The sequence below is a fragment of the Malus sylvestris genome, chromosome 11 (genome assembly GCF_916048215.2).
Source record: "Malus sylvestris chromosome 11, drMalSylv7.2, whole genome shotgun sequence".
NCBI classification, from domain to species: domain Eukaryota; kingdom Viridiplantae; phylum Streptophyta; class Magnoliopsida; order Rosales; family Rosaceae; genus Malus; species Malus sylvestris.
In genome coordinates, this window is record NC_062270.1 from 14,148,819 (window position 1) to 14,176,761 (window position 27,943).

The following is a 27,943-nucleotide window of genomic DNA, read 5'->3' on the forward strand; positions in this document are numbered from 1 at the left end:
TTAACAAGAACCAAATTAATAAGCCAACTTATCTTATTTATTTTCTTCCAAAACATATCTAAGATTAGGCCAAATAATGTCACACACCCACGTACCTTAATGCCCGTTAAGGGCAATTCCGTCATTTCACGTCCTGAATAAGAAAATCTCGGGACGGGCTGTGACATACACACACACACACACAATATAATAGAGAGAATAATTTATATTTTATTATTTTTAATCCCATAATTATGGGTTTTATTTAAAATCTCATTAATATAAACAATTACAAATTTCAATTTTTAATTTTTAATTACAAAAATATAGTAACTTACATTATTACATTAATATCAGGGACCTCAATAAAAAACTAAAAACTAACAAGGTTTCAATCAAATGATATTGATAGCTAGGGACCGCATCCAAAGTGTCCCATAAATATTTAAGGTTATCAAATGTACCCACATAATTATTAACATGTTTTAAAAAATACCTATTGATATATTTTAATGCATATAATTAGCATGGGTAGATTTAGCAAAATTAAAAATGGGTACAAATAAAAATAAAAGTTTAAAAAATATGGGCAAAAAAAGGAATTAATATATAGGTACAAATTAAAACTAAAAAGAAAATTTGTACAAATTAAAAAAAAAAGGGGTTGCAAATTAAAAATGGGTGCAAACTAAAAATTAAAATATATGATAAAAATTTTAGCTATAAATATAAAAATATCAAATGTAATGTTTCTAATACTAAATGAATATATTTAGAAATAAAAAATCTTTTATTATTGAAATGATTAATGACGTTTATTAAAATCTAAGGACCTTGATAAAAAATTGAAAAGAATAAGGTTTTAATCAATGGAGTAGTAAAAATAGAGATGACTGAGAACTTAATTTTTCTTTATTTTTTATTCAAAATCCGATTCTCGTGGGAAGTAAATCCTATAAATGTTATAGATTTTTACTTTTCTTTAGCAATTTCATATGTATCCAGGATAATATTAATACACTTGGGAAAGGCAAGACAGAAGGAAGTCCTCATTCTCTACTAACGGGACATTATTTTATCGTATAAACGTTATGATCGAAACATTCATTCTCTTTATTATCATCGCAAGATTATCACTAGAAAAAATTATTCAATTTGAAGATAGTTCAGTCATCATTTGTGAATAAAAAATTTGACGGTTCATTACTTGTTACCATACCTATTGTTTGACATATATATATATATATATGTGTGTGTGTGTGTGTGTGTGTGGATGTCTATGCAGTTCCTAGATCGAAATGAATTTTGTTATAGATGATCTTTAAAGGATGATAAAAAGAATGAACAATTTTTATAAATCCTTATTATAAGGTGAAATGATGACATGATATTAAGAAGGGAGGACAATATTATCCATTTGTTTATGTCTAAAAATGAAAGGATAGTATAAGAAATATATATATATATAGCAGGATCTCGAGTCTTTGTATTTAACCTAATTTTGACAATTTAATTAATCTAAAGAACTAAATCAATCCACATCAGGTTAGAACCAAATACACGTTTTGCACCTTAATTAGCACACTAATCTATCTCAATGCGAGTCATTCTCTCTTGCTGTTCAAGAAAATTTTCATTATGACCAGGATACGAGTGGTACGTCACGTTTTTTTATATGAGTGGTGAAATTTTTTAATATTTAAGTTATTAACTTTTTAACACACATATCCCTCCATTTATATAGTAACACGTGGTGTACCATCCCGTGTTACAATCACATTGAAATCTCTCCTTACCATTCCCCTTTTTTTCTTCCCGAGCATAATGCCAAAGTAGTCGGAAAGCTTAAAGCCTTAAACAACTGTTTCGTAATCGTCCAAATGGAGAATTCGTAGCCTAAGAAAGTAGGATGAACTGAGCTTACCTTCGTGCATCCATCATATTATGGTTTGTGATTTTACAGAAGAGCGAGAAGACGGCAAGGGAGAAGGGATAATGGAGGAGAGATGTCGAGTGAAGTGGTGCAAAGGGGATTTTAATCTAAATTTAACGTGGAAGGATTAAATTACGTTAGATAAATCAAAGGGCCAAGATGTGTACAAATGCATGTAAAAATAGAAGGTAAATCCAGAGACTTAGGATCTTTTATAGGCTAGACGTATCTGAGTATCAAACTAATCATAAAAGTCTAACATTTTCAACCAAACGAGACAATTACCACTAAACCAAATACTAGTTCATCTATAGATTTTATACTTGTAAATGAGAAAATGTATTAAAAAAAATTGAAAATGAGCATATTTTAATTTGGAAAATGTTGGCAACCATCTCATTTAAACTTTTTTTGTTCTACTTTATCGACTTTCTTTCTCATTATACAATCCTGCACGATTATCCGGACCCATTATTCTCTAGGTGTTGCATACAAATCATCTTTACCCAAAAGGAAAAACTAAATTTGAAAGGCTAAATAGTCAAAATGGTCCCTGAGATTTGCATAACTCATCACTTTGGTCGCTAACATTTCAAATCAATAACAGTGGTCCTTGAGATTGTCTACCATCCATCATTTTGGTCATTCCGTTAAAAACTCCGTTAAGTGTTCCCGAGCTCTTGGCTGGAAGTTTAGGCAATTTTCAAAGCTTCGTAACTCAATCGTTTCTTAACCAAATTCGACCCATAATACATCAAAATGAAGATAGGAAAGTTTAGAATAAGATTATACCTATTTGGAAGCCCAATTGTTGCCGGAGATGGCTGGAAAATAGCCTCAAAGTTGACTAGTCCGAGGGAAAACTTGAAAACTCGCCGGAAACTGGGTAAACTTTAAACGTTCATAACTTCTTCAATACTCAACGAAATCAAGTGATTCAAAAATGAAAATCATACTTATCGATGAGAAAAAGAGAATGGTACCTTTTTCGATAGCTAAATCGCCGTGGTTTGGCCGGAAAACTGCTCGAAAGTGGCTGTTTTGGTCTCAAGTTAGCCACTTTTGAGCCTTTTTCGGTCAAACCACGGCGATTTAGCCATCTAAATAGGTACCATTATCTTCGTCTCATCGAGAAGTATGATTTTTGTTTTTGAATCGCTTAATTTCGTTGAGTGTTGAAGAAGTTATGAATGTTTAAAGTACCCAGTTTCCGGCGAGTTTTCCAGTTTTCCCTTGAACCAGTCAACTTTGAGGCTATTTTCTGGCTATATCAGGCAGCCATTGGGCTTTCCAATAAATATAATCTTATTCTACACTTTCCTATCTTCATTTTGATATATTATGGGTCGAATGTGGTTAAGAAACGATTGAGTTACAAAGCTTTGAAAATTGCCTAAACTTCTGGCCAATAGCTCCGGGACACTTAACGGAGTTTTTAACGGAATGACCAAAATGATGGATAGTGGACAATCTCAAGGACCACTTTTTTGAAATGTTATGAACCAAAGTGATGAGTTATGCAAATCTTAGGGATCATTTTGGCTATTTAGCCAATTTGAAATGGTTTAGTTATTTAACGATTATTGAATAGATAGACGAACAATGTTTCTAACTTAATGTTGAAATTAGCAATGTCAATTGATAGTTAAATAATTATTAATTTAATAAATTTGTTACATAAAATATTTTTAAATCGCTACCTAAAAATTAGGTGGTTCGATCCATCAACTAATATTAGAAAATGAAGATGACATACGAGAAAGTATAACAAAATGTTGACCCTAAAAATTACAATGGCTACATGGCACACAAGTCAAGTAACTACTGAGCTTCCTACATCCTTCTTGTTGATGCAGGCATTGCAACTTGCAACCCAGCTCGGTTAGTCGAGTAGAATGGATGTGGCAGTGTGGTGTTGGAGCTAACTTCTACACTAAGTGACTAGAACATGAAGACAAGGTTATTCAATTCACTATTAAGTTTAAGACCTTTTACACCAGGTTCGACTATATTTGTGAAAATATAAGTGCGTCGAATCAAGCTGTATGGACAAAGATACTTAAAGGTGATGAGTGTCTTTATGGTGAATGTTGTTCAACCGTCTGAATGTCGAACTCTGAAATGCACCTGGGAATAATGATCATAGAACTTCTCATTCTGTTGGGAAGTTAATGAAGTGACCTCTTTCGACAGTAAAATCAAGACTCATAATCGGCTAAGACTTAGATAGATAATCAATCAACCAGAAGCACTGATGTCAATGTAAACTAAAGGTGTGTTGAGGAAAGGTTGGGGTAATTAGTATTTTGTCAGAGGTGTGAGAAGCTTTCACTTAGAGCGAGGGCTTCACGTGAACCGTTGAGTTGTTTGTTGAGTTGAATGAGTTTTTTCCATTATTTGCAACTTTGGTCTCGCTAACTTTATCCGTTTCAATATTATCATATCCCTCATCTCCTTTGTATCCCATGCATGCATGAAATTAATGAAAGACAACACACGTGGCTATTTTCCTCCAGTTGGACACCATCTTCTTATCCTTAATTCCTCATATGCCATGACTCCTAGATTTTTAATCAAAACAATCAGCTGCCCATATACCTCAAATGCAGCAAATGTCCCAAAAGAGCCCATCATTCCTCCCCCTATCGTAATTATGTTGGAGAAATGAGTGTCTATCAGCCTTGTTTTTGTTGCTATAAAAATATTTATAATAAAAACTCCAAGATATCATCATGTTAAAACCAATGATAATATTATGAATAAGTTATTAAAAATCACTTAATTGTTACAGCTATTGGCGCCTAAAACCCTATTTATTCAACAACCTCGATTGCATAGTGTTGTTAGTGTAATATTGGATTCAAACATTTACACCCAGTTTTCTTAAGCTTCGGCTTGTGTAGCCAAATGGTTGAGAAAATTAAGCTGTCTCTAGGCAGTCACTGAATACACCATGGCCCAAATGCTTTCGAAGGACAAATGACCTTTCTTCTTTTCTTTTTCAATGACCGCCTAGGGATGGCAATTCTAACCCTAGATAATCGTCCGAATGGATTTGATTTGGGTATGAAAATTTGGGTATATTTTGGGTATGGGGAAAAACCGTGAATATTATTCGGTTATGATATTGGATATAGTTATAGGGGTCCCCAATCCACATCCGTACCGGAATCTGAATCGAATAATATATAATTATATGTATATTCATTATTCATCAAATCCATTACTTTGAGAATACAAAAATTGCATTCATTATTCATCGAATCCCTTACCTTGATAATACAAAAATTGCATTGTGTGAGTTTGTTGACCCTAAAAACTACCAAGCATACGTGGCGCACAGGCCGAGTAATTAAAAAGCTAACTACGTCCTTCGTTTGTGTGCAGGGCGTGCCAACTCGTCGACCGAACTTCGCCGGAGAGTAAAATGTGTTGATGTGGCGTTGGGCGCGCTATTGACTTCTTTATCTTGCGATTGCGGCCTCAGAAGGAACACGTCTCGGCCTTCGGGTTTTGGAGCCTGAAGACAAGGTTGCTAGTTCTACGAAGTTCAATATCAAATTCGGCTTTCAATGTGCCAAAGGTAGTAACCTGTAACACCTCACTTCACCGAGAAGGCTAATGAGATGACCTCTGCCAATAAGGATCCGAAAATCCTTTTATACCGAGACTTGGATAGATAACCAATCGGCCTCGACACAGTGTTGTTTATCCAAACTGAAGGTATTCTGCGGTTGGCTGATTCTACGGCAACAGTGCTGTTTATCCAAACTGAAGATGTCATTGGTTGCCTTCATAGTGTTGCTTATCCAAACTAAATATGTGTAGGCGGAAAAAGAAAATAAAAATCTCAAGGTTGTTGAGAGGTTTCGCATAGAGCGAGAGTTTGCGCAGAGCAGTTTGCGTGTTGAATTGGAGGGGATTTTTTCGTTGTCACTGCCTTTGTATTTATAACGCTACTCTCGCTGATAGTATAAGCCGTAAATTTCTGAATTTCCTGATGTGTCACGTGTAACATTCCACATCGTCGAGGGAAGTGTATCTTGTAAGCCTTATATATATATTCTCATCTCTACCTAGAATGAGGCCTTTTAGGAGCTCACTGGCTTCTGGTTCTGTCGGAACTTTGAAGTTAAGCGAGTTCACGCGAGAGCAATCCCATAATGGGTGACCCACTGGGAAGTTCTTGTGTGAGTTTCCAGAAACAAAACCGTGAGGGCATGGTCGGGGCCCAAAGCGGACAATATCGTGCTATAGTGGAGTCGAGCCCGGGATGTGGTGAGGGCCCGGGCCGAGATGTGATAATTGGTATTATATCCAATCCTTGGCCGGAAGTGTCGACAAGGTCGTCAGGCCCCTAAAAGGGGTGGATTGTAACATCCCACATCGCCCAGGGGAGTGGATCCTATAAGCCTTATATGTATATTCTCATCTTTACCTAGCACGAGGCTTTTTGGGAGCTCACTGGCTTCAGGTTCCGTCGGAACTTTGAAGTTAAGCGAGTTCGTGCGAGAGCAATCCCATGATGGGTGACCCACTAGGAAGTTCTCGTGTGAGTTTTCAAAAACAAAACCATAAGGGTGTGGTCGGAGCTCAAAACGGACAATATCGTGCTACGGTGGAGTCGAGCCCTAGATGTGGTAGGAGCCCAGGGAGGGATGTGACATCACGGCTACTAGAAAATAATCTCTTAGTCTTCTGATGTATCATGACTACCAGTAATCCTTAAGTCTCCGTACACCACAAATCTTTAATATTGAAATACACCACATCTGACCAAACAATAATGGCTTTATCCCATTATCACATGATCAATGGTCAAAAAATTACCACGTCATTATCTTCAGCTAATTTGTTCTTCCCATCATGTACATAAGCTGAAACCTACTCCTTTTTTATCTATATATAATCATCTCAATCACATCACATCACCATCTCACAATTTCACCTTCATCCCATACATAGATTGAAACCTACTCCTTTTTTTATCTATATATAATCATCCCAATCACATTACATCACCATCTCATAATTTCACCTTCATCCCATGCATAGATTAATTGCATGAAATTAATCCAGTAGTAGATGCACTGCCGTATGCCGAATATCTCTAATTAATTTGAATTGTAGGCAAGAGATATTATTTGCATCACATTTATCTGGTTTAAGAAGAAGCCAAGATAATTCACATTAATAGATAATTATTATGATAAAAACCTTAATATTATCCTTTAACATTAACAAAAATGATCTTCACTTTTTTATCCGACGGTTGGAAGCTATGCTCACTCAACGGCTTTAATGCACGGGCCGATGGTGTAAATTTAGGTCCTAACAGAGTTACATTTTGTGGCAAAGTTCAAAAGTTTTGATATGAATCAAAATCTATGAGAATTTAATAGTATTTATGCGAGATATCAAAGATCAACCAACATTATCAAGGTTTAGCTTTAATTTTTATGTTCCACAAGATCCATTAATTAAATCATTTTATACATCAAATATTTAATAACAAAATTAATATTTACTAAATTATCATACGTCAATTGGGCGAATATATTTTTTGTATTAACGAAGATGAATATAACCGTTAAAGATGGGAAATCTGTTATCCGGTGGGTATGGTTATGGATAATACCCGATGTTTAATTTGCGTTTATCGATATAGTTAGTTTTCGTGGTTATGGGAATGGATATAGCATTTCCATCCCCAAACTGATCCGTTGCCATCCATATGACCACCTAACCAAGATATTCAGTCTCAATTTTTGTGGAACAGCAACCAAATCAAGTCGACCCAAAATGACAACGAAAACCATATGGCCAAATCAATGTCGAATACAAATTCATCCGGCATAAAGTTGTCTTGGATTTTTCTTCAAAGTCGTGGAATATGTATTATTGATAAATAATCACAGAGCACCAATATTTTTCTTAAATTTCTAAACAAATAATATTATCTACATTAAAGAGGAGGGTGCGCTTAGTCCCACAATAGGTTAATAATAATGTGATTTAAATTCTCATTTAATGATAACCGAATCTAAAATCTCTAACTTACAAATGAAGAGAAAATCATTAGTTCGTACTACTAAATGATAAAAAAAGAGCACCGATATTAAGTGACAAGATTGGTACAACCTGGAACAAATTTTCTTGTCGCATGAAAGGAAAATGGAGATTGCAAAAAAGAAAGGTGGTAAAGGGATACATAGAGATTGAGAGCAGGGTAGCGAAGCGCGTGGGAATTAATAGCGTGAGGAAGTGGTTTCCTATAATTTCAAACCCACGTAAGCATTGGAAGGGCGACAGCTCATAACTCACTAGCGGATAATGTGAGTGAGGGTGTTTAAGTAATTTTGTTCACAATCTTGCTCTCCATTTCATTTTCTCATTGGGGTCTTTGAATATATTCCAATGTTCAAGGTTTAGTGAATTAATGACAAATTAAATGATCTATTCAAAACTGTAAAACTCTCAAAATTTAATTACATATTATACTGGTAATTAACCAAAAATACTTTTATTTATATACAACATTTCAGTCAAGTATTTTGATTCTTTCTTTTATATACACATTACAGTCCTAAAAATCGTAGAGCACCTCCAATACTTGTCCCTATCACCATATGTCCTCATATTTAAGGACTTTGTAGCTTCTAATATGCTACAACTCCAGTCCCTATAATAGAGGGGTCGGGGTGGGCCCATGTTCATTTTGTGTGGGGGTGGAATTCCAAGCACGTGAATGAGACTGTTAGAATGTCGTAGAACTTTCAATGTGGTGGGTCCCGCTATTTTTTTTTCTTTTGTTTATTGATGGAAGATCAACGATTATGATAATTTTTTTTAGTTTTGTGTTTGTATTTTTACTGCTTAGATCAACGACTGCAAAATTAACAATGATTTTCTTTCATCTTTTAGTCTCTAAGTTTAAGGATTATACTATGGAGACACTCCCATTAGTATTATGAATGTTATTATTTCTTTAAAATAAATATTATGCCACTTAGGTATTCATCTTTACTTGTAAGTAAGAGTTCTTAGATTCATTTCTCGCCAAAGACGAAGTTGAACCACAATATTATGGCAAATCCATTGTGAGGTTTATCCACTCCTCCACCCTTTTAGTATAGGTACTCTCGTTTGTTCAAAAAAAAAAATTATAGAATTAAAAAAAAATCATTTATTCTGGCTATTATAAGCAAAAAAATGAATGAAAATTGGATGATTATTTGACAATGAGATAATCTACCTGTATTAACAGTATTAATTGCAATTAAATAACCCAAACCCTGCATGATTGCCATGAGGCATAACCAAAATCCAGCTCTAATTCCCCTGGCAATTTCCATTACTTGTCAAAAAAACATACCATCACCATTAAGCATACATGAGATCATGAGATACAGCAATAAATAAAATCACCAATCCCCTGCTACCCACCGCAGATCTCATCCCAGCACCCGCACACGTGGCCCAATCACAGAGCGAGTAAGCCTCTGAGAGTGTAAAGAGGAGAGTAGCTCACTGTTTCACTCCGTCCTTTCCAATCACATTTCCCACTTCCTTTATATACGTTCTGCCCTCTCATTTTCTTCCTCTAGATTCTCCTTCCCTTCTTCCCGATAAACTCTCTCTCGTCCTCGCACCACGCAACGCAATTTTCTCACCGCACCCACAAACCCGCAGACCCAAAACGTCGTCGTTGAGAATGGCGTCATCGGCGAGAGTAGATCTAGACGGCAACCCGATAAAGCCCATTACGATATGTATGATCGGAGCCGGAGGGTTCATTGGGTCCCACCTCTGCGAGAAGCTGATGTCGGAGACGCCGCACAAGGTCCTGGCTCTGGACGTCTACAATGACAAGATCAAGCACCTGCTTGAGCCCGAGAACGCGCACCCCTGGTCCGATCGTATCCAGTTCCACCGACTCAACATCAAGCAGGACTCGCGCCTCGAAGGCCTCATCAAAATGGCAGATCTGGTACAACCCATTTCTTCGATTTTGTTCTTCATGGCGATTTTTTGCTTGATTTTGTGGTATTTTTCTTGATTTTGCATAATTTTCTTGCTTTTTGAATGGCTTGGATTTGTGGGTTTTCGCAGACGATTAATCTGGCGGCCATCTGTACTCCGGCAGACTACAACACCCGTCCGCTCGACACCATCTACAGCAACTTCATCGATGCTCTGCCGGTGGTGGGTTTTGGGCTGTTGCATTTTGGTTCTTGTTTTCTTGGTTTTTGGGATACTGAAATTTGATTGCGAAATTTGGGATTTTGGGTTGGTGGGGTGGGAATTGATTGAAGTTGATGTGAGATTTGATGTGGGTTTTCCTTACATTTTGCTATCTTTTGCGATTAATTATTGTTAGGTGAAGTACTGCTCCGAAAACAACAAGCGTTTGATTCACTTTTCTACTTGTGAAGTGTATGGGAAAACCATTGGAAGCTATCTTCCTAAAGATAGCCCTCTTCGTCAGGTACCCCCTTTGTCCCTTTCTTTTCAATTTTCTTTTATGTATTTGCTTTACTAGTTTTCTTCGGCATGTTTCAGATCTATGCCTTTCTTGGTGTTTGTTTTATCATAAAGTTGTTCATTTGCATAATTTAAATGATTTGATTCCATTATTCTGATTTTGGGATCTGCAATTACGTGTCGGTGGTATGGCATTATCCCCTAATAATGCTTAAACATGTGTTTTACTATGGGATCTGATGCTAGTTAGAGATTGTAAATTGTAGATCTAGAACATTTTCAACAGTAAACCTTGACATTTTGTTGCATGTTAACAATAATTTAGAATCTGGTTTGATGGGTATACTGGGTATGGACTTGAGAGTGAAGAAACAGGTTTTTTTTTTCTTTCTGTTTTGATGTCAATAGATTATATGTTTCTAAGAAAGTCTGAAGGCTGGGCGTGGCAGGGGCCAGGCCTATTATATAGATATCATGGCATCAAAAGCCTGGCTTTGCCCGGCTAACCCACGATCCAAGTGCATGGTTAGTATTTTGTTTCAGCGAATGTCTTTGAAGTGTTAGTGTTGTGCTTCATTTTGTTTGGTGGGTCGTTGTGAGAGAATGTAAAGTCTTCAAGGTTTGTACATTTTTGGGATATATGGTTATGTCCCAGTCAAATTTTTTGTCCAGTTTTTTTGTCTGGTCCAGGAATTCCATTGTAGCTTTTGGTTCATAGCATCTTTAAGGTGTAATGTACTGCGCTATTAGTGGAACAGAATTTGAGTGTTGAGAAGGTTGAAGAAATGGTAGTAATAATGCTCTGTGTAAAAGCAATTAAAAAATAGTGGTATAAATTTTCTAGGAAACAAAAGTATTGTGTCATATATATAGGTTGTGATTGTCTAACCTTTTCTTCCTTCCTTTTAGCTCTTGAGTTTTCTTTAGATGCGAGGCATTTCTATGTTTTCACATTGTAATGTAATTTTTTTAGATGGAGTCACTGATCAATGCAATAAGTGGCATTGAAGTTTGTTGATGCTGTATGGTTTGCATTTTGTTATCGGGAAACTTACTTCTCTTGTTCTATGTTTTCATAGGATCCTGCTTATTATGTGCTTAAAGAAGATGAATCCCCTTGCATTTTTGGATCTATTGAGAAGCAGAGATGGTCCTATGCATGCGCAAAGCAATTGATCGAGAGGCTGATTTATGGTTAGTCATCTCTTTGTTCTACTTTTAAGTGGTCGATGATGAATTGGTATTTGTAATATAGGTTTCTGATTATGACTTGATTTCTTTGTGTGTACAGCTGAGGGTGCGGAAAATGGTCTTGAGTTTACCATTGTGAGACCCTTTAACTGGATTGGACCTAGGATGGATTTCATTCCTGGCATTGACGGCCCAAGTGAGGGTGTTCCAAGAGTTCTTGCATGCTTCAGTAATGTATGTCAGATGAATTGTTGTAGAATTCCCTATTTATTTGGTATTTCGATATTTGTGTTGTGATCATGCTTTGCTTTCATCGGTTACAGAATCTTCTTCGCCGTGAGCCTCTCAAGCTTGTAGATGGTGGCCAATCTCAGAGAACTTTTGTCTACATAAAGGATGCTATTGAAGCTGTTATGTTGATGATCGTAAGTTAAAAAAAAATATCTTTTGCTCAAATTAATACTTAGCATGCAAAAGTTGTTGCTCAGTAATGTGATCTGTTTTCTCAGGAAAATCCTGCTAGGGCCAATGGTCACATCTTCAATGTTGGCAACCCTAACAATGAAGTTACTGTTAGGCAGCTTGGTGAAATGATGACTGAGGTGAATAATTGTCTTTGATACCATCTTCTTTTTAGTTTATTCAGTTGCATTAGCAGTATTTTGATTAAATTCACATGGATACAAGGATTGATGTTCCTATACATTTCAGGTTTATGTGAAAGTAAGTGGCGAACCAAAACTGGAGACACCCACCATTGATGTTAGCTCTCAAGAATTCTATGGAGTGGGATATGATGATAGTGACAAGAGAATACCTGACATGACTATTATCAACAAGCAGCTTGGTATGTATCTTTCATTTGACTCGTCTTTAATCTGATTGACCCATGTGACTTAACAGCATTCTAACAACGTAATGGGGCTATCTATGACAGGTTGGAATCCAAAGACCTCTCTCTGGGACTTGCTTGAATCAACCCTCACCTATCAGCATAGGACATATGCCGAGGCTGTCAAGAAGGCCATATCCCAATCATCTGCAAGCTAAATAAGGGTGCTGTTGTTTGGTGCGACGAATCAAGGATCCTTGCTGAGGTGTGCTGCGTCGAAATTCTTTCGGAAGAGATCTTCAGATGTACCTTAATGTCTGTTTTGAATATATAGTACATTTTTTTCTTGCCTTGCGGGTATCGTTGGTCAAATAGTTCGTGGTAGAGGTTCAACAATACGTGCTTGGGGATTATGTCTGCAGAATATAATCTAGATTACTGTAATTTGTCACCAGAGCTTTTGCTGCAACATGCTGGGGGGTGCTTATAGGGGGGCCAATTATACATGTCAAGTTGTTTATGTTGCTTTGCAGGGGATTTGCTTTGCCATTCCTCTGTTTTGTACTAGGGTGTTGTATTAATTTTCGATAACCCTCTTATGATCTCTTGTTTGTTTTATTTCTTCTATTTATTGTAAAATTATTATTTTATTTATTTATTTCTACCATTCTGCTGCTTATAGGGGGGCCAATTATACATGTCAAGTTGTTTATGTTGCTTTGCAGGGGATTTGCTTTGCCATTCCTCTATTTTGTACTAGGGTGTTGTATTAATTTTCGATAACCCTCTTATGATCTCTTGTTTGTTTTATTTCTTCTTTTTATTGTAAAATTATTATTTTATTTATTTATTTCTTCCATTCTGCTGCTTTTGATCGTCAATCTTTTGTTTTACAGCTAAAAAGATTATAATTGTGTTGTTGAATTTCACTTATATCAGTGATAAGATTTAGAGGGATTATATTCACATACTTCAAATTACTTTTCCTATATTCTTTTAATTTTTTAATAATTTCTATTGAGTGTTAGTGATGTGTAGAATATAAAAAAAAATTAAAAATTAAAAAGGATATGCGGGAAGTAATTTGGAGTGAAAATAATTCTGAGAACTTCAACGAAAAGCTTTCAGTATTGTTCACTTTAACGAAAAATTACATTTTTACACTAAAAAATCAATTTTTATATTATTCATTTTACTCTTTATTATGTCCTTATCGTTAAAACTTAAAATTTTCAAGTTCTTTTTATTAGTTTTTTTTATAATTTTTCCAAAATTTATATGTAATGAAATATTACTCTTTAAATATGATGATTTATATGATACATGTATACTGTTACTATGATGTTCCATATCAATAAAACGAATTTCTCTCAATATGACGTTGAATTATTGGTATGAGCACCATTATGGCAGTGTACCTGTGTCGTCGTAGAAGTCATATTTAAGGGGCTTGTTTTTTGCTAGTGTGTACATATGATGCAACTTTATTAATGGGACAATGTTATATAACGTTTTATGGGATGGGGTGTACAAAAACCTTCATGGCCTAAGAAAAGCATGTCCTCCACAGCATGGCTGAAGTAAGCATGTCCTATGCCCCATGACTACAACCTATGTCACCCGCAACCATACATATGATATGACATGAAGAGAAGGGAAAAGGTTCAAAGAAGATCGGAATAGTCCAATCAATCGAACGGCTCCTCATCAAACTATGCCACCATTAGCATGCAAATTTTATTTTGACAAGCATATGCAGATTTCATGTTCATATCTTATGGATTTTAATCGTATTACTTAAGCTCTAATACCACATGTTAACTCTTGTTAGTTATATAAAATTGAAACACAAACAATGTAACTTAAAACATACTTACTGAAGGAGAACAACTTACACGACATGAGTATACGTTATGATAACATCCTTACTAATGACACAAGGTCACTTAGAGAAAAACTTACAAGTTATTGTATTATTGACACATAACTTCTTGGTGGTGGTGTACCGTGCGAATGATCACGGGTTTGAATCTGTGTTGAATGATCAATCAATCTTAGTCCCCAGCGAAGTCACTGCAGCTACGAGACCAAAATCAAGTTGGAATACTGCTAGATAACTATCATAACTTCAAACTCATTTTACCAAGAATCATGCATGAAATTTTACTCCATAATTCAACCCGCCATTATTTCCTTGAGGAAACCAACCATGCATTCAATTATGCATGCGCGCATTAACAACCAAATTCATTGGAAACAGGCTTTGACTGATTCAGTTTACAAGTTTCGAATGATGCATGCGTGCATTAACAACCAAATGCATTGGAAAGAGACTTTTGACTGGATTCAGTTGACAAGGTTCGATCGTCTTGCAGAAGTAGAGAAAGCACGTGACTTGCAAGCATGCGCGTGACTTATCTATATATTGATCACGAACCATGAGTTTTGCTCACAGGAACCTTGATACTTACTATACACGACGAGCCAACCTTGAAGAAGAACCCCCCCTGGATCCTGGTATGGTATGGCTTTAATTTACTTATCTTCTTTCCATTGCGATTAATTTACGTTCTTCTCTCTCTCTCTCTCTCTCTCTCTCTCTCTCTCTCTCTCTCTCCCCTCTCTATTTTTCTTTCCATTTAGTTTCTTGTTATCTTTTCACTTTTTTGAGTTGTTCTTGGGTGTTCAATTTTCTGTAGGGTTTTGCCGAAGAATTGTATTAGTATTTTTGTTTTAATGTAACTGTTATGATATCATATAACAAATAATATTTCAAGATGCCTCCAGAAATTAAATAGCTTTTACCAACTGTACATGCTCACAGGATTGCAATATGGAATCGAAACAAAGTTCGGAGAGCTCGAAGAAAAAGGAAGGAAGTGAGAACGAGTCGTCGTACAGCGTAGGTGCAATTGCTGCTGGTGCTGCTGCTGGAATTGGTCTACTGGCATGGGGTTTATCTGCACTTGTTTCATCAGCTGGTTCGGAGTCGGAGAGAAAGAAGAAAACAATGAAAGCTCCTGGAAAAGATGATATCATACAGAGGGAAGAGTTCGAACGTGATCCTAAAGGCTATTTCAGAGACTTGCGCAAGAATTAGGATGTTCTCTTGAACGTATGAGATTATTATGTCTTTGCTTTTGTTAATCTATCTTTATGTGCATTTTCTCTATCTATGTTAAATTACCCTAATGGAAATTCAGAGCCAGCTTCTTGTCTTGTAGAGATGATTAGGGTTTTTGCTTTCTATTTTAATTTCTGGTGTGTTGTTTAATGTTAGTCCAACTCAAAATTTGCTAGACTTTGGATGTAACACAAAGCCGACAAGATAATACGATTCTAAATAAGTATTCGATCATTCCATGCAACAAAAATTTTGGTAATAAGATCTTAGTGATGGATGTTGCTAGACTAGAGATCACATATGAAGATTTACTCTCTCGTACAAATGAATTGGATGGATGAAATAGGCTCGAATGCCAACCTATTTGTAAACAACCAAATTAAGGTTATCATTCAACATGTGTATGACCCTTGTCAGATGATTGTAAACCTTATACATTCATTATATACTCGTCACTTAGTAGAGCGACATATTTACTTTAGAGTCACGTATTTTGACCAATAGACGTATTCCTTCAACTAGCATCTTCCGATGCATTTGTACAGAGTTTGCAGCTAGAAATTGGCTTCATTTTCAGCATATATACCTCTCGTTTTCATGGTTCAAAACATGGGCACGAGATAGTTACAAAAGTGAATGGGCTTGTGAATTTTGTAAAGAAATGACCGGCAGTCAAAGAAAGACATAAAAAATGGACTAGGATTGTCGGCCCTCCCACTTCTGGTGCCCTCCTGTTTTGTGTGGTCACGGTTAAACCACGTCAACATTTTATATTGTTTTTTTATAGAGATAATAAGACAAAATTGAATAGCAATATAAAATGTTGACGTGGCTTAACCGTGACCACACAAACAAGAGAGCACGGGAGGGCACCGGAAGTGGGAGGACAGACAATCCTTGTCCATAAAAAATAGGGAACTTTAACGAAAAACTCCTGGTACTGTTTATTTTAACAAAAAAAATCATATTTTTACACTAAAATGTCAATCCTGATACTATTCATTTTACCTTTTATTTTATCCTTATTATTAAAAATCAGAGTTTTCAAACATTTTTCATTAGTTTTCTTAAAATATAGGAGATTTGAAGTTCTTGGCCCCACAACTCCTTGATTAGAAGTCACATAAACTGGAGGGGGGCGGATTAGAATTTAAGACCTCGGGAGTCGGGTGTAGAAGTGAATCTTCTAAAGAAGCAAATGTTCGAGACAAATGTATTGTTTAATGTTCCATATGGCACTTCACCACCAACATTTTTTTTGGTCAATCACCTCCAACATTTGTCTTATAAAATATTAGTCACCCAAAACTGAAGGCAAATGGCTGGAACTGAAAGAACTCTGATCTCCTAAGTAGTTTTTCTTATAGTATTATTCGCTTCAAAAAAATTAAAATAAAAATTTATAGCATTATATTTTTGGAGTTGTTATTGATTTGCACTTCTGTCAAGTATCTTTTCATTTCTATATTTTATTTATTTGGAATGCTTGATACTTCTTAGAGAGTGCCAACAACACTATCAATATTTTCCGCAAAAAACTCGCTCATATCGGTAGATGGTGTTTTACGGAAGTGGCAAAAATAAATATCAAGTTTATGCATAATGGTGCAAATTTGATCTCTACCAATTCCCCTCTCTCCAAGTCCAAAATAAAAAACCCACTCATATCGTTTTAGTCGTATGTGGACTCATTATTCATACTTTTAAGAGAAGGTATTATATGGGGACACTAGACAAGACCAAAAGATGGAGGATGAGGTCAAAAATGAATCCGAGATTCTGGATCCTCTTTATGAGGATCCTGAGAATCTGTTAATCATGTTCGTTCATTATATATCATGCGGTCAGTTTTTCTCAAGTATTGGTTGTGTTCAATTTTAAATAATCAAATTTAAAATAATTTTTAAATACACCATGTACGATAGACGAACAAGATACGCTAATCCCTGGAATCCTCGCAAAAATGACGTGGAAAGAATCCTTATTCGTCAAAAAATGGGACAGAGGTGGGTCTCAAATCTAGGGGTGGGCCATGAGAGTTATTTTGAGTCTGGGCATCCGAAGAGCAATGATAAGAAGACAATCTATCTAATGATTTGCGCATTTAATATGAAAAATTAATCTACTTACTATTATCCCCATTGGAAATTAGTGGTCTGGACTCCAAACTTAGAGCAACTCCAACACAAATTTTTAGGTTGGTCCAAAGCCTAAAAAATAGGCTGGCACCATGTAAAACCCCTCCAGTTGAGCAAAATAAGCCAGCGCACAATCCAAGCCAGCATGCTGGCCAGCTCAAAATGTGCTGAGTGATGTACCGGCCTATCTAATGTTATGCTGGCGTCAACATGAAGTCATCGAAGCCTATAGTTTTTTTTTGCGTCAGGCACGTGGAAAACATGCGCGCGTTCCCAATTGAAAAGAAACGGTTGGGCCCATCGTCTCAAATGCACTAAAGGGGCGCGGGGCTTGGCCACGTGGTGCGTTTTCAGCCATTGTATTTCCAACAATAAAAAAAAATTTGAAATTTAAACCCAACGGCTAGTGACGTGGCAACATCTGGGCCATCTGATTCCTAGATCACCGGTTCACGATTTTTGCCCAAAAAAATATATAAAAAAGAAGAAGAAAATGTTAGAATTATTACCGTTGGCCACGTGTTCAATTCTGGGCTGTTGGATTTCAATCTTTTTCAAATTCAACGGTCCAAATTAATTAACTTAATAAAAATGATTAAAAATTGTTTAAAAATACAGAAAATATATATATATATATATATATATATTTTTTTTTTTTTTATAAATACCTAACATTGGAATTTTGGCTAAAGGATTGTAAACAGATAGTGACATGTGGCACGTCAGGATTAGTTGAAAATCTTATCGAAAATCTATCCACAAAATAGTACTTTCGGATAATGACATGTGGCAAAACAAGATTGGATAAAAATCCTATCTAAAATTAAAACTAAATTACTTTTTTTATTATTTTATAAAAAAAATTAATAATATTTTAATAAGAGTTGATTAGATTTTGTGCCAGCGTATTTTTTAGAAGTGAAGATGCATTTGACCAATTACTATTCATTGATGTTAATTACTATTCATTTGAGTTGATTAAATAAGCTGGATGCCAGCGTATTTTTAGGGATGCAATTACTCTTAGAATTTCTCCTTTGATAGGCCGAATGACAGAGAATACATGGTCGGGCCTGCCTCTCACAGTCAACACTTTTTTGCATTAATCATACAACCTCTAATATACATTTATAATTTATTTATTTCGGGTTTAATAAAATGGTAAAGAATAATAAATCCCAGTCGTGCCAAGAGTGTAGTGTTATATAATTAGGTAGTATCTTTGTTATGTGGTTGTTGTTGTGATTGTATGAGTCTCATGCTTAATGACAATTCAATATTATCCAGCACATACAATTATTAGTTCGGATAAAATACTTGCATCATCTACTTCTAATCTTTACTTAATTTATACGTAATTACTATCAATGTTTTCTAACTTCTTATACTTATTGCCTACCAAAACGCACACTGTATCCAACATTATGATGCATATAGTGTTTTTTTTTTTTTTTATAAATAAACGATGGTATATAGAGGGTGAGAGAGTGGTAAAGCCTTACAATGGGTTTGCCATATAATGTCGTTCAACTTCATCTTTGTCGAAAATTGAACATAAGACTTGTCACTTACAAGTGAAGAAGAATATTACTAGACCGTAGTACTAAGTGGTTATAATGCTCATATTTATTTATGTAGATAAGTGACTTGAGGATGAATTTCAAACCTGTATTTGACAAATCTATGTTTGATTTTTGGCGCTAGTTAACCACACGATGGTGATTAGGGAAGACTAAAGTGCCTCTGAGTGCATTTTTGAAAAAACCACCAGCTGATATTTTTTTGTAGGAAAAAAAACTAAGAACAAATATTAATATGGTGGAATGTGCATACATGAGGGCATTTTTGGATTTGCAAATTGCAAATGGATCGAATAGAAAATATATGGTCGGGGAGAGAATTGTTTGTGGTCCGGGACTCATTTGTGTCCTACTGGTTCATGGGAGAGTGCTAAAACTTGTATATTCACTGCAAGAAAATAGCTCATTTACCACATCAATTTTACCACGGACATTATGTGCCCGTTATAAAAAGTGACCATTTACCACGGACTTAGTCAGCATGTTGTTGATGTGAAAATTAAGTTGACACACAAATTAAACCCTATTGATGACAATTGTAGTATTTAAGCAAGTAGGGATCGTTCTAGACCGGGGATTAACTAGGGATGCTAATCAACACAAATAAGACTCAAAAACACTAAACTAGACTCTATAGACTCAAAACTAACTCAAAACACTCAAAACAACAAGGAACAATAAAAAAGACTTAATTCTATACATAACAAGTGATTTGGACGAAAATAGAACTTAAAAGACTCAAACAACTAAAAGAAAATAGATTTTGACTATAAAAACAAGACTTAAAACAAAGGGGTTTTATTTTGACGAAATTGAAATTTAAAACAGAAACTTTGAAAACAAACTTTAGAAAAACGAATTTGGATTAAAAAGAATGGTGAAAGGCTAGTTAGAGGGTTCTTTCTCCACACATGACGTATGCATACGAATCGATTTCCAATTATTCTTTCGACAAACCATGAATGACAATGCCCCAAATTAATTGTATTGAACTAATTAATTCTCAGATTTCCCTAGATTCATTGAATTGAATGGATAACGCATCACAACCAAGTTATTCTTTATCAAGTTCCCTAACTATGGAATATGCATGATAGAAACACTTAACAAAGATCATTAAGTTCAATGGAAACCATAAGCATTGACGAGGCATTCATAACTATGAAAAACATGTTACTCTTGCCTAGGATTTACTTAACACAATCGTGACTAACGACTTTTATTACTCATGAATATAAGTTCATAACGATTAGGTGAAATTCCCTTATACTCTAGCATCAAATTCATGCATGCAAACTAAGTATGCATCCCTAATTAACACACAAGAACAAGTTCTTAATAAAACCGATAAGTAAACCACATCCACGATTCATGAAACACTAATTGGATGAAATCAATTCATATAAAACATATAATCATGGCTTCGAATTCACCTCTAACTATAAAGAAATTAGTTCCTCATGTTCACAAATAAACAAAGATAATTTGAATTAAACATTGAAACAAAAGATGGAAAACACCTAGAAACGCTCCAACAATCCCAAAAGCTTGGGCATAGGCTCGGCACCAGGTAGCTCCTTCTTTCTCCTTCCTTGCAATACTCACAGCACAAGAGGGATGTATGAATGTAGAAAAATATGGTAGAGGGTGGTGAATGATTTGTGCGGCAGAATGTAGTATTTATAGGTTAAAACCCACGGCATTCTATGTAGCAAAGGAAAAGGATTTGAAGGCCTAATTTGTATAGGAAGTTAATACACAATCCTTAGAGGAAAAGGGTCTTCTAGAAATCAAAAATCCAAAGGAAATAGGGAGAATAGAATCAGGTTTCTAGAACTTCTAGAAAGGTTTTGGCGCCGGGTTTGTAGGACAAGGAATAAGGCCTTCTAGAAAGGATGTTCCAGCACCTATTTCTGATCCTAAATGAATAAGGATGCACGGCATGGTTGTAGAAAAGGATTACAAGTCCTAATTCACCTAGGTAAGGTCATATATGCGGCACTTAAGGGATAAGAGTTCTAGAATCTGAAATATATGTTTTAAATGCATAATTATCCCTTAGAAATAGCTGGAATCAAGGCACAAATTGATTTGGATAAGATAGGATAAGATAAAGTTAGGTTAGGCAAGGATAAGATAAGATAAGGTTGGATAAGGTTTTGGATAAGGTTCATTCTTTTGAGCTGATTTCTTATCTTCCTTGACTTGGATTTATTTCTTCACTCTTTTCAGCTCATTCCTAGCCTCATGAACTTCAAATTCGTCCATCCATCTTGCTCCATTCATAAGCTATCCATTTGGTGCCCAAAACTGCCTCAAAATGCTCCAAATTGCACTTTCTTGTCAACTTTGTCATATGGATCTACAAACACACGAAAATAGCTTAAAACACTATAATGAACACAAACAAACTATGAAAATGCAAGAAAACAAGCTAACTAAGTTGCATAAATATGCTCCTATCAAATTCCCCCACACTTAGCTTTTGCTAGTCATCGAGCAAAACAAAACAAACAAAACAAAACATAGCATAACCTAAACCTTCCAACGTTTGTCTCAGGGATTTCCAATGAAACATGACACATTAAAAATCACTACTTACATAGATTTTAGTTATCCTCACCCTCGAGCACATACTTAATCATAGTCACCATTCACTAGCTCGCATTTAATCAATTTAAAACATGGTTTTAATGACAGTAACATGCCTTAGAGAATTCCCTCAATTCCTCACAGGATATACTCTCTATTTTCACTCAGATTTTCTGACTACACACCCTACACTAGTTATATGTGAGAAAATTGATGTAAACATGTAGACGAACACTCACATATATATATAACAAAGAAAGCATTTTCTGGAGTTATTAAGCATGCTAGATATGATCTCATGAATGGAATGCTAGTACTTACACGCGAGAATCAATGACACCATATGCTCATACCAATCTCAAACTCCACATATTGAAATACACAACAACCAAGATTAAAGTCTAAGGGTTGTAATGGGACTAAGGGTATTGCCTAACACGTAAGGTTAAGGATAAACAAACGTTCTTAAAGCAATAGTAAGCAAAGCAATGAAATCAACTTAGAATTCCCTTTAGAATGCAGAAATCACTCTTTTAAACACACGGGAAGATTCATGCAACACTTAGGGTTAAATTCAAGCTTTTTGGACCCTTTCTTCAACAACCAACACTTTAGAGCTCTTTTTGACATATTTTTCAACTCTTTTTCATTCTTTTCACAACTTTTCTTTTTTTCTTTCTATTTTCCACAAATTTTTTTTTTCTCTATCTGTGCCTCTTTTAAGACTTTGGCGCACACACACACACACAAAAATCCCTTCCCCCACACTTGTTTTTCTGCAATATGTTTGATCTAAAGGAATTCCCTCTTAGTCATGCTCCACTATACTTTAAGAACAAGGGTATGGATAGTCCTATTCTAGACTAGGTTGGGGTAATGTGGCTAACAACGAAAATAGGCTAATTAAGGCTCAAAAGGGTTAAACCTACAAAACAAATGCATGGGATGAAGGCTTTTTGGCTCTGGTGGTACCAAGCAAAGAATAATGAGATCATGCAACGACTTTAGAGAACAAGAAATCACAGATTAATCACTCTCCAAACAAAGTTTAAGCTCAAGTCTCTCAGGGTTGTAGCGTTAGTTTAAGTTCCTTCCTTCAAGCATGTTACAAAAACTTATTTTTCCTTTGTGATTACATGTGAATTTGTAAACTATAACTATAACCAAGCATAAACCAAAGAGTATATCAAACTTCCATCCATGTTTGTAACTTTCTTTAACAGTCATGCAATTAAAAACCAAATCCTCATCATTGTGTTGGAAGGTACCCTAAGACACAAACACATAAAAACAAACAAAAACAAGTGTAAAACGACTCTTTTTGGGTTTTTCAAAACTTTTTTCGAATTTTTTCTTGAATTTTCGTATTTTCTTTTACAGACACATCAAAACACACTAAAAACACTCAAAAACATTGAAAAACAACCTTTGAAATGTTAGGTGGTAAAATCCTACGAATTTTGCAACAAAAACACATCAATTACCACCCCCCCCACACTTAAACCAAACATTGTCCTCAATGTTTCAAACATAGACTCACACAAAAACAAGCAAATAACATAACTAGCAAATAAGACAAATATGGCAAAGTAAAAGCAATAAAGAGTAGGGTTTAGGAACGCAAATCTGGTTATGATGCCGGAACTTCCCAGGGCTTCCTTATTTGCATGGGTTGCCTCCCAAGAAGCGCTTGCTTTAACGTCTTCCAACCGGACGATACCTCCGTTTAAGTTGCAATAGGGCCAACGGCATGGAGAGGTACATTCTCCACGACATGCTCCTCAAAGGCCTTATAATAGGGCTTCAAACGATGCACATTCACCTTGAATTCTTGTTGCGTCTTCAAACTTTGTATTTGGACTGCACCATGAGGAAAAACATTAGTAACAACAAAATGACCAATCCATTTGGAACGCAAATTACCCGGAAACAAACGAAGACGAGAATTGAAGAGTAACACTTTCTGCCCTATAGAGAACGTCTTGCTACGAATCATCTTGTCATGGAACGCCTTCGTCTTCTCCTTGTAAATACGAGTATTCTCATAAGCTTCATTCCTAATTTTCTCAAGCTGATTCAATTGAAGCTTTCTATGAAGACCTGCGGCATCAATGTCCATATTGAAAGTTTTAACGGCCCAATGTGCACAATGCTCTAACTCAACAGGAAGATGACATGGTTTCCCATAGATAAGCCGAAATGGTGACATCCCAATTGGTGTTTTGTAGGCGGTATGATATGCCCACAATGCATCATTCAAACACAAGCTCCAATCCTTCCTCATTGGCCCTACGGTCTTCTCCAAAATCTGCTTGATTTCCCGATTCGAAACCTCGGCTTGCCCACTTGTTTGAGGATGATAAGGAGTTGAAACCTTATGCGTGACATTATACTTCTTGAGCAACGCCTCAATGGTTTGACTGCAGAAATGAGACCCTCCATCACTAATGAGTACTCTTGGCATTCCAAACCTTGCAAATATGTTAGTTCTAATAAAATCTGCAACTACTTTAGAATCATTAGTACGGGTGGCCTTTGCTTCCACCTATTTCGACGCATAATCAACCGCAAGTAAAATATAATTGAAACCATGAGATGAAGGAAAAGGTCCCAAAAAATCAATGCCCCAAACATCAAAAATTTCGACACTAAAGATGGGAGTTTGCGGCATTTGTTCTTTAGGACCTATATTTTGCCCAATCTTTGATATCTATCACAAGTCATGCAAAACTTTCTAGCACCTTTAAAGATTGTAGGCCAATAAAAACCACATTCTAACACCTTAAGTGCTGTCATTTGGGTGCCAAAATGTCCCCCACATGCATAAGTGTGACAAAAAGTTAAAATTGAATTAAACTCAGAATGATGCACACACCTACGTAGAATCTGATCAAGGCAATATTTCCACAAATAAAGATCATCCCAAACATAAAAACGTGCATCTTTTTTCAATTTATCACCTTGTTGCTTGTTTAGGGTGTTTGGAACTTGTTTAGTGACCAAATAGTTAACTAAATCGGCATACCATGGCACACTTACCTCAATGGACAGAACTGCTCATTAGGGAATGTTTCTGGGATAGGTATGGCATCCTCCTCATGCACCAAACGGCTCAAGTGGTCAGCCACCACATTTTCACTTCCTTTCTTGTCCCGGATTTCCACGTCAAACTCTTGGAGAAGTAACATCCACCGAATAAGCCTTGGCTTGGCCTCTTTCTTTGTGAGCAAATACTTCAACGCTGCATGATCAGTTTAAATAATAACTTTAGTACCAAGTAAATATGAACGAAACTTATCTAAAGCAAACACAACATCAAGAAGTTCTTTTTCAGTGGTGGAATAATTCAATTGTGCATCATTCAAGGTCTGGGATGCATAGTAGATAACGTGTGGCTGCTTGTCCTTCCTTTGTCATAAAACAGCTCCTAATGCATAATCGGAAGCATCACACATAAGCTTGAAATGACGGCTCCAACCTGGTGGCATAATGATGGGGGCCGAAGTTAGCATCTCTTTGAGGTGTTTGAACGCCTTCTCACACTCCTCGTTGAACTCAAAGGGCACATCCTTTTGGAGAAGTCGGCATAGGGGTGTAGAAATCTTTGAAAAATCCTTGATAAATCGCCTATAGAATCCTGCATGTCCAAGAAAAGAATGAACCTCTCTAACCGAAGTAGGAGAGGGTAAGTAGCGTACAAGATCTATTTTTGATTTATCAACCTCAATTCCCCTTTCAGAAATGATATGCCCTAAAACTATGCCTTGTTTTACCATAAAGTGACACTTTTCCCAATTTAAAACAAGGTTAGTTTCAACACATCGTTTTAAGATTAATGTGAGATTTTCCAAACAACCATCAAACGAATCACCAAAGACGCTAAAATCATCCATGAATACCTCAATAATCTTCTCAACAAAATCTAAAAAGATACTTACCATGCATCTTTGAAAAGTGGCAAGGGCATTGCATAAACCGAATGACATGCGACGATAAGTAAAAGTACCAAAAGGGCATGTGAAAGTGGTCTTTTCTTGGTCTTCCGGAACGATGACAATCTGATTATATCCTGAATAACAATCAAGAAAACAATAAAAAGCATGATCGGCTAACCTTTCAAGCATTTAATCAATGAACGACAACGGGAAGTGGTCATTCCTTGTGGTGTTATTTAGCTTCCTATAATCGATGCATACTCTCCAACCTGTTTGGATACGGGTTGGCACAAGCTCAACTTGTTTGGATACGGGTTGGCACAAGCTCATTCTCAGCATTCTTCACCACAGTGACTCCGGACTTCTTTGGAACAACTTGAACCGGTGAAACCCAATGGCTATCTGAATTTGGATAAATCACTACACAATCGAGAAGTTTGATAATCTCCTTCTTCACCACTTCCATCATTGGAAGGTTGAGTCGGCGCTGAGCCTCTCGAGTTGGTTTAGCCCCCTCCTCAAGAAATATGCGATGCATGCATGTTGTAGGGCTAATCCCCTTAATATCGGCAAATGTCTATCCAATGGCTATTTTGTGCTCTTTCAACACCCGAATCAATTTCTCCTCCTCTATTGCCGTGAGTGATGAAGAGACAATGACGGGCAACGTTTCTTCATCTCTCAAAAATACGTACTTTAAATGATCCGGTAAAGGCTTAAGCTCAAGAACGGGGGCTTGAATCACAGAAGGTAACAAAGTATTAGTTGAAATGGAAATTGGAATTGGGTTAGAAGGCGTACCACGATGTTGTGGCAATGATTCAAAGGCTGCCACAATCTTGGCATGTGCTACATTGGGTACAGCCAGGTTGGGTTTCAACCCAATTCCTTGTGCAATTGTTGTTTCAAGGGGATCATTTTCCAACGAGTCAAGAAATTCCTGCGCCAATGCATCAAATGTATCAATAGAAAAACAAGAATGATCATCTTTAGGAAATTTAATAGCTTCAGAAATGTTAAAATTAATAATCTCCCTATCAAATTCCATTGTTAAAGTCCCCTTGAACACATCGATCTTGGTGCGTGCTGTTTTCATGAAGGGCCTCCCAAGTAGGATTGGCAATGGAGTGACATTGGGTGAATCCTCCATCTCTAACACATAGAAATCTGCTGAGAATATCAAATTATCCACCTGCACCAAGACATCTTCCAAAACACCTTTCGGATATGCATTAGAACGATCGGCTAATTGAATTATAACACCATCATTTTTAAGCTCGCCTAAGTTCATAAATGCATAAATTGAATAAGGCATGACATTAATTGAGGCTCCTAAGTCTAGCATAGCATGTTCAAATTTAGTATTGCCAATAACACAAGGAATTGTAAAACTACTCGGATCTTTGCATTTGGGGGGTAATTTTCTTTGCAAAACAGCGGAGACATTCTCACTTATTTGGACAACCTTTTTGTTCGAAATTCTTCTCCTTGTGGTACAAAGTTCTTTAAAAAACTTAGCATACCTTGGAACTTGCTTAATTGCATCAAGAAGAGGTATATTGATTTGCACTTTCCGAAACGTCTCCAGAATGTCTTTCTCGTTCTCTTCCTTCTTTGATTGCTTAAACCTGCTAGGAAAGGGTGCATTTAATGGAATAGAACTAGAAAATTTCGAATTAGGACTTACCTTGGCCGAATTGGATGGTTTGGAGTTGGAAGATGGTTGCGGCAAGGGTTGCTCCACCCTTGCCGTGGGTGTGCCTTATGCTTCCTCCTCAAACAGCAACTTTTCATCCTCTTTTTTATTTGATTTAGATGCTTGGGGGTCGGTTCCAACTTGCTTGCCACTCCTTAATATGATTGCTTTGGCAGTTTCGAATCCTCCCTTCGAATTTACGATGGTTGAACTAAGGAGTCTACCTTGGTCTCGAAACTGTCCTACAAACTCCGCAATCTGCCCAATTTGTTTCTCCAAGTGATCCACCCTTTTGTCTTGGTTTTGATTGCTTTAGTTTGATTATCTTGCCCCTGAGACAAAGTGGTGAGTAATTTAAGAATTGTATCATTATCCAAGGACATACTTGAACTTGTTTGGGCAGGTTATGTTTGGTATTGATTTGGTATGAATGGCTTTTGAAACACCCCAAGTGGTGTT

General features: G+C 36.2%; 2 protein-coding genes and 1 long non-coding RNA gene across 3 annotated transcripts in view; 2 read left to right on the forward strand and 1 right to left on the reverse strand.

Annotated features, from left to right (window-relative positions):
* LOC126590938 (uncharacterized) overlaps positions 1-27,943 on the reverse strand; it is a 94,234-nt gene that overhangs the window by 4,377 nt on the left and 61,914 nt on the right. The gene's annotated exons all lie outside the window — the stretch shown is intronic.
* LOC126590935 (UDP-D-apiose/UDP-D-xylose synthase 2) lies at positions 9,509-13,023 on the forward strand. Its single transcript, XM_050256455.1, has 9 exons — positions 9,509-9,902; positions 10,025-10,117; positions 10,293-10,400; positions 11,476-11,590; positions 11,688-11,821; positions 11,911-12,012; positions 12,097-12,189; positions 12,299-12,434; positions 12,525-13,023. The coding sequence occupies exons 1-9, from the start codon at positions 9,627-9,629 to the stop codon at positions 12,635-12,637; spliced, it is 1,170 nt and encodes a 389-aa protein (XP_050112412.1). The 5' UTR covers positions 9,509-9,626; the 3' UTR covers positions 12,638-13,023.
* On the forward strand, positions 14,696-15,777 carry LOC126590936 (uncharacterized). Its single transcript, XM_050256456.1, has 3 exons — positions 14,696-14,777; positions 14,875-14,941; positions 15,244-15,777. The coding sequence occupies exons 1-3, from the start codon at positions 14,710-14,712 to the stop codon at positions 15,517-15,519; spliced, it is 411 nt and encodes a 136-aa protein (XP_050112413.1). The 5' UTR covers positions 14,696-14,709; the 3' UTR covers positions 15,520-15,777.